The sequence below is a fragment of the Seriola lalandi genome, unplaced genomic scaffold (genome assembly GCF_002814215.2).
Source record: "Seriola lalandi dorsalis isolate HSWRI2012SDOR001 ecotype SW California unplaced genomic scaffold, Sedor1 jcf7180002054585, whole genome shotgun sequence".
In the NCBI taxonomy this organism is placed as follows: Eukaryota; Metazoa; Chordata; class Actinopteri; order Carangiformes; family Carangidae; genus Seriola; species Seriola lalandi.
In genome coordinates, this window is record NW_019525138.1 from 2671544 (window position 1) to 2680023 (window position 8480).

Here is an 8480-nt window from a genome sequence, read left to right on the forward strand (position 1 = left end):
ATTTACCATGAATTGTCTTTTTAACTTAATGATAAATTATTTACAATGAATTTCCTTCTGCCACATCAACATTGATATTCTTACTGTAACATATTACTTATTATACATTTCTTGCGGTGAAACAATTACTATTTTAACATTCGACTAAATTATCTCCTGTACTCTTACATTTTTATGCACCATTTTAATGTACTTTTAACTCAATCAAGAATATTAACTAAATTATACCTTATGATTTTCTTAGCATGTACTTTTCACAACCAAAATCAGTTAAATTACCATTAAATGGCATTACAAAGCATTAAAGTAAACAATTCAATTCAACCATAGCCGAATGATAGTATTGTAAGAAAACAACGTAATTGTCCTTTAAAGTTTAGACACAGTGTTAGTCACTCCGTTAACAAGAGCTAGCAATTAGCTTATCCATTAGCAATTAGCTTATCCATTAGCAATTAGCTTATCCATTAGCAATTAGCGTATCCATTAGCAATTAGCGGTTATCGTTTAGCCGCTAACGATCTTTTCAGATAATAAATATAATGATACAGTTGCACCGAAGCATTTAATAAACATTTAATCACATGTCACAATCACCAGTTGGTTTTTATGAGAGATATCGTGACTCATCTGCAATTTTAATGCAGCTTCTTATACCATGCTAACAACAAAATGCTAGTATACACTGTGGCAACTCACCGGAGTTTCATAATAATATTAACGGGACAGAAGCTGTTTCCCTCTCGTTCACAGTTGGACTTCTATTGAAAGAGCATCTTATTAGCGTTGCTACAAGGACATTAATTTGACTTTGATGACTATTTCGCGGTGTTTCATACCAGGAATTGCTTATTTATTATCCGCCTGCTTGCACGTCTGCGGTGTCGAGAGAGCTGCTGCGGTGAAAAGAGAGAGGTCACGTGGCCCCTTCAAAATAACAGGTGTATCAATGTATAAGCGCCCCCTTGTGGGAACAACATGTCATTACACCTCTAAACCACATATATGGGTTTTTTAGCCCTAAAATCCATGTGGGTTACAGATGTGTCCAGCACCAAACCATCTGAATATACTCACAGATTGTGTCAAGTTGGACATGTTACATGGGGTATCTTCACCCAACATCAACAAAACATATTTTCTGACTTAGCACTAGTGCTGAAAATGAGGATACTGTTGGTCCCATTCTTCTAAAAATAGCATCACACCACTGTGAAATGTCTTGAGAAACTAGCTTTACGCAGCACTTACACGTCACTTTTTTTTTGTTTTGTTTTTTTTGTTTTTTGTGTACCAGTAGTTATGTGGTAACTTTTTGACTGACATACATGATGGCAACAACACAGTGACACCCTCCTGCAAGAGACATAAATACAGGAACAAGGTCATACATCCTGCTATTCCTTCCTCCTGAACTTAATCCATTCATACATCTGACTGGTGAGTACTGAATATGATTATGATTTACTGTATTTTAAACTATAATATTATAATTAAGTTTGGAAAGTTACTCCTAAATTAGTCTTATTTAATCTTTGTTTATTTTAATATATATTTATTAGATCAGAAAGGGATTAAATTGATTTTTCTTTCAGTAGGAAATACAACATATTAAAGAACATGAAAGTTTCATTTTAAAACATTTATTTCCATAGCATTATTTTGGTTTGTGTAGTAAAATAGTATTTTGTTGCATAGTTTTTTAATTTAAAATATGAATATCTTTTTTCTTTGATTGGTTGGGGGTTGCTGTATGGCATTTTTGTTAATTTATTTGTGATGGCATATTAACAGGTATTCAGTCAGTACTCTTTTAATTTTGGAAATTGAATGTTATTAACTCGAAATTTCTTACAGAACAATTGTCCAGATGCAATTGTAAAGTGCACTTTATTTAGTGCAAATTATTGTAATGGGGTACTTTAATTTAATTTTCCCATTTTATTGTTTAATTTTTTTGTTGTTGTTTTGATTTTATTTTTAAAGTATTATAGATATATTAGATATTACTGTGTTAATTTTGTTAGTCATACCGCTGATGCATGCTTCTTATGAAATACCTTATGATCTGACCTCTGAAAAGAGGAACTGGCTGATGTCCAACAAAGTGCTCTCTGTATTTTACACTCAGATTTCATGCTACAGAAAAAAGGAGGAAGGTGAAAAGAGGAAGCAGCTGATTTCCTGAATCTTGAAACTTTCCTTGCTGTGGTCATTCAGTTTTTTTCTTCTCATTCTTAACCAACACCAAACCCACAACTGTTTTTAATAGCGCATAAAAAGAACCTTTTTTTCATACTACAAAAAAAATCCACCAAACTGATTCATCATTTTGTTAAGACGCACATGAATTACACTAAAATGGTATCAGAGCAAAAGGAAAACTTCACCACCACAGTTTTAAACTTCACAACCCCAGTCCCTGGTGGTGGTAGAGGCGGTGGCTGCCCACCAGTCGGTATTCAACTGGAGGGTGTGATCCTGCCACCAGTCCTCACCATTGATGTCATACTGGGGCTGCTGGGAAACATCGTCGCCCTGTGGATCTTCTGCTTTAAACTGAAAGCCTGGAACCCCAACAACCTGTTCCTCTTCAACCTGGTCATCGCCGACTTCCTCTCTCTCGTGAGTCTGCCACTGAGGATTGATTCCTTGCTCAGGGGCCACTGGGTGTTTGGAGATGGCCTGTGCCGTCTCAACCTCTTCCTGATGTTTTCCAACCGCTCGGCCAGCATTGCGCTGATGACCGTGGTGGCAATTTACCGCTACTTTAAGGTGAGGAACTAGTTAACGTTTGCTCTCAATGGCCACACTGAGGCTGATGAAGCTGAAAAAGCTTGTGCAACATTTTGTTACACTTCAGTAGACAATCCATAATGCAATACTAGAATACCAGTATAATACTAAAACCATAATCAGTGTTTACTGGTTGGTTTCCCACTAAGGTTTCGGGCAGTGATTGCCAACCATGTGTACTCCAGGGGGTACTTGAATACCTGAACTGATTAAAAATTGATGTGATGCTGATCTTTACTAAATGTATTGATATAGTAACAGGTAAGCTTCCACCTACAAAAAGCTGACTGTACTTAGTTTGCTAAAAGCTATGAATAAACGCTTGAAATAGTGAACTATAAGTAATTTATAAACAGTCAGTTAAAAGTATTAGATAAACTAGCGGAGGACGACTGCAAAACCCGATCAATCATATTAAAGCAATATTGCTAAACTTTTACATAAGTATAGTGTTAAACATTAAAATGCACTCAACTGATCATTGTTTTTAAGGTCAATAATGAAATTTGCTTGCTGAGATAGGTCTCAGTGGGAGGAGTCAGCCATCCACTGAAAATCCAGGACTCAAAGAACCACTTTAGGAACTCGCAAACTTTTCATGTCTTTTTACTCGAGGAACCAGGGTCGACATTTCAAATTTTGTTTTGATTCACTAATCCACTAAAGTAATAAAATTCCTGAATTTCTTTCTACCCAGTTTACTAGGCATGTGTCTAGTGTGAAGGCTTCCATAGGAAACAATGGCTAGTTTAGAGGTTAAAGTGCTGACCATGAACTGCAACATTCCTTGCTCAAGTCTGGATGGAGCTTTGTCGCATGTCATCCCCCATCTTCCCTCATTTACTGTCAACTTTCTAATAAAGAGATGAAATACCCCCAAAATAATTAATAATAAAGCAAAAAAAAAAAAATGTAACCACTTCAGACACTGCCAGTGTGTGTTGCCATAAATTTGCTAAAAATGACCAACTATTGGTCCACATTGAATAACTACAGCTCCATGGAGACCCTATTTTGAGTATAAAATCAAAATGATGCATCACTGTCTTCTCCTTCCAGGTGGTCCACCCTCACCACAGGTTCAACTGTATGACCAAGCGACAGGCTGCATACGTGTCGGTGTTCGTCTGGCTGCTGGTGATCAGTCCCCGGGTTCCCATGCTGGCCTACAGCCACATCAAGGGCAGCGGCAATGGCACCCAGTGCTTCTTCTTCACTTCTTACAAAGAGGCGTCCCGCGGCATCATCATCCTGGTGGGCATGCACCGGATCCTGACGGTGCTGGAGTTCGTCATCCCACTGGCCATGCTGCTGTTCTGTTCCATCCGGATCTCCAGCTTTCTGAAGGAGCGGCAGATGGGCAAACCGGACAAGGTGCGCAAGGCGATGCAAGTGTGCGCCGCCATCGTCGCCGTGTTCATGGTGTGCTTCCTGCCCACAACGGTGACGACCATTGGGGTGTGGGTGATCCGCTCATACCGCCCATGGGATTGCACGGCCTTCTACACCTTCACCCAGCTCACCATCGTGTCTTTTGGGCTGAACTTCCTGAATTCGGCTTTGGACCCCATTGTCTACATCTTCTCCAGCTCCATGTTCAAGAAGGCCCTTTTCAGCTCGCTGCCCCGTGCCCTTTGCTGTGGTCAGGGCGGCGATGACACGGAGTACTCGTCAGGAACTCAGTCAACCTCCCAACAGGAACTAAAATCCATGAGGGCCAGCAGAGGGAGTGAAGCCATGTGATAAGCTCTTCCTAGTATTTTCCTGGTTTCATCTGCTTTTGTATTTATTTATTATTTGATACTGTTGAAGCCATGATTACATCATACATTTTCAATTATGATCATATGTTGCATTTGCATGTAAATATACTTAAACAACAGATACAAATGTGGGTTTTAATTATATGTATTCATTGATTCTCTTCAATTCTGGACTAAAATGTTCCCTCATGTTGAGGAACTGAAAGTATCACATACATATTCATGCTTTTTATTTAAGCCTCATGATGATTTTAGACACATGTACACAGGATTCATCCCAATGTATTTGGTATCTTTTGAAAAATATAATCTTTTTTGTGGTGATGAGTCATGAGTTCAGCCAAGTGTCAGAGGTTAAACGAGGCTGAGAAAATGGCTGAGAAAGCAGTGAATCAAAGAAAAGAAAACCAAACCAATAACGAGCAGCATTTTAAGACTCAGTTATCATAAAAAAGTCTGACTCCTTACTCATAAATGTTCCTCTGCTCAGTAGATGTCGATGGACAATGTGCACCATCTAGTGGACAAATCATGAACTACATCAGCTGATCTGTGATGTCTTTCGCTGGTGTCTTTCATGATCTTGTAACCTCAGATCACATGGACACAGACAGGACGGAAAGACCTGGACCGGTGAACAGACTTTAATGTCTCATCTGACACACTCAGTCTCCTTCACACCATCCACACCAAATTCTCTGAGCCTGTTTACGTAGCGTTCTTTATCTGGCAACCATGTGTTCCTGTCTCTATAAATTGGGTGCCACACATGTAAGGATTACTGAATGTTCCCCTTGAGGCCTCGGGTCCCTTTGAAGCGACTGTGACTCAATAAAAACACAAAGAGACACATAACAACCATAAAGAGGAACAAAATGACCACAAAGAATCCGAAAATAACAACTTCAAGGAGAAGCAAAACACCTGCAGGCCACACAGTGTGGATCTGGGTGTCTTGCCTCTTTCTAGATGGGGTGGGGGCCACAGACATGTAAGAGAACCCCAACCCCATAAAGTATGGACCCGACTGAAACTTACCTTTCCATGACAGTAGCAACAGCTGGTGTCTCATAAACCCAGGGCCTGTTCTCTCTCATGATTTCATGCAGTCTGTCTCTCCTGTGCTAAAAGTCTCTCTCCTCCATCTTGCTGCTCTGCCTGAACATCTTCATCCTTCTCCTTCCAGTCTGAAGTTGTTTTAGGTTTATTGTTCTGAACTGACAGTTAACATATCAAATGTGGTGTATAAAAAATTCACTTCTATCAAAAATATTTACCATTAACTGACAGTCACAATGTAGAATCTATTTACCTGCCTTGGTGTTGTTAATCTTTCCTGGCTCAACGTCTGGACTGTAGTTGAAGCACAGGGGAGAGACGAAAACCATGGCTCTAACTAGCTAACTCTCTGCTCCGTTTTCCAGCCTCACCGCTCTCTCTCTCTCTCTCTCTCTCTCTCTCTCTCTCTCTCTCTCCAAACAGGGGACTCACAAGCATGTCAGTCTGCACTGTCATCACTGTCATGTTACCGCGACCTGATCACATAAGTAAGAAGCAGCATAGCAAAGATATAAAAGCTTAAACGTTTGTCAATATTGACGCACTGTACCTCGTTAGGTAGGATAAATTATCCACAATTTAACTGATTTACCGGCATCTTTGCAGACTGTCCAGCGTCATGATTCACAGCACTCTCCATATTTCTGCCTCTTACCTCCTTCTGGCTGCCTGACAGTGGGTATGATTTCCTCACTAAAAGTTGTTGCAGGCAACATGATTTTCAGCTATACAGTAAGTTTATCACAAATATTTTCCATCATAGCTATAGATAGCAATAGATGGAGCAACACAGTGTACTGATTCCGATACAGTGGTACGCTTGTTTTCCTGCTGTAGCCCTGTTTGTGAAGGTGGATCGGGTCTGTCATCTTCTGGTTCAGGATCGGAATCTTGTGCAAACCTGTAAGGCAGAACCAAAGCTGCAACAGCTGTTTGTTTACACAAGACATGCAGAGTCGTTGCCATGGTAGTTGCCGGTAAACTGACCAATCAGAGCACACTGGGCTCTGGGAGTATATACACATATACATATATATGTCTATGGGCAAGACTGCCCTGTAAACAAACACAATTTTTAAAAGTTTTTTTGTAATTAAATGTTCTCTTTCATTTGACTAACGCTCCTAACCCCCAAAACACACAATCCTAATGACAAAGAAAAACATTAACTCCTCTCATTTGAGATTTGATTTTTCCTTAATAAATTACTTACACAATTAATCAATAATCGAACTTTTCTGTTGATTGATTAAGGATTAAGGATGAATTACAATTTAACGCCTCAGATTTTGGGAGAATATCATATCCATCAATGCAGTTTTCACAATTTATTGAATAAAACCATTACTAGGAAACAGGAAATAAAATATTTTTCACTAACAGCAGGTGTCAGGTAAAGGTAGTGTAAAAAGTTATAAGGTGAAATCCTCTGCAAGGTGGTGAAGGAAACTACAAACTCTGTAAAAGTAGAAAAACTCAGGTAAATTGCACACACACACACACCCACAAACACACACACACACACACACACACACACACACACACACACACACACACATACACACACACATAACCCTGCGCAGGCTCAGCACAGCGCTCCCTGTACAGAGTGCAGAGGCTGGAGAGCGCTAAATTTATGTCCCTACAGTGCACAGTTGAGAGGAGCTTCAACACCAGCACAATGGATTTTACTTAAGGGACTTTTACAGTTAAAATCAGCCAGAAGACATGACTTCAATTAAAGTTTGATGATGATAATGATGATCATCTAATGCTGTATAAGCCTGTAGCTGTTACCTGTTGTACTGTAAAGCAGTGCATGTGTGTGTGCGTGCGTGCATGCGTGTGTGTGTGTGCGTGTGTTAGCCAATCACAGCAGTATCTGGATATCTGCTGAATAATAAACACAGGATTCATTGATGATGTGTGTTGTGTTCATTGTGTTTCTCTTTGTAACGGCATCAACCATGGATGGGTACAGACCCTGGGGCCCCGAGAAATCAGGGGACCCCTGGGCCTGAACCTCTGTATGAAGTGATTGTTTATGTTTCTTGTCTGAAAGTCACAGAGTTCAGTTAAACACAGAGACACTAAACCACCATACTGTTAAAGGAGGACGAGGGATTCTGGTTTAGTGGAATGAAACTTTTAAGCATAAAAACCACTTAGCCTATAGAAATAGAGTCTGTGGATCAAGATACTACAACAGCAAAGATTAATCCATTTACAATAAGTTGATTAAAGATATAAATATGTAGAAATCAATTAATTTTAAGTAGCAGTTCATATGTTATATTCCTGAGCTGACAGGAAATGGGAAGCCCAATATAACAGAGAGAAGAAAACAAAAAACAAAATAATTTCCATTTTATCTGCCCAGTAAAGATGTCATCATTTATCAGTAGATGGGTTATATAGGCCTATATATCATAATAATTCATAACATATATATTTTCCCCATAAAACATCACAGGCCTGTTTGTTTCTATGAGACCATAATAATAATTTTACATCCTGTGTTTTGTAAGAAGGAAGAGGAACAGTAGCTCCACCCGCTCGGGCTGAGCCAGGTCGACAAATGAAGCCATCCGCAGTGCTTGTTTTCGGGGGGGCGGGTGGTGGCTGTTTCGGACGTCGTCCCTCCTCCCTCAGTCCGCAGGTTTATCTCATCTCTGTCTGTCAGATCCGCGTTTTTACGTCCGTTTTATTACATCTCTCTCTCTCTCTCTCTCTCGCCGTCTGCGTCTGTGCATCCCGATCAACCTGCCGCCCCGCCCCCCCCCCTGAAAACCGGCTGCTGGAGGAGGATGATGGAGGACCGGAGTCTGTCTGCCTGCCAGCCGGGGATGATTTATTTCATCG

At 40.1% G+C, this 8480-nt stretch overlaps 1 protein-coding gene across 1 annotated transcript; it reads left to right on the plus strand.

Moving 5' to 3' along the window:
- The first annotated feature begins 1389 nt into the window (after positions 1-1389).
- LOC111664408 (hydroxycarboxylic acid receptor 2-like) lies at positions 1390-4873 on the plus strand. Its single transcript, XM_023418983.2, has 3 exons — positions 1390-1440; positions 2132-2775; positions 3856-4873. The coding sequence occupies exons 2-3, from the start codon at positions 2347-2349 to the stop codon at positions 4537-4539; spliced, it is 1113 nt and encodes a 370-aa protein (XP_023274751.1). The 5' UTR covers positions 1390-1440; positions 2132-2346; the 3' UTR covers positions 4540-4873.
- The last annotated feature ends 3607 nt before the right edge of the window (positions 4874-8480 follow it).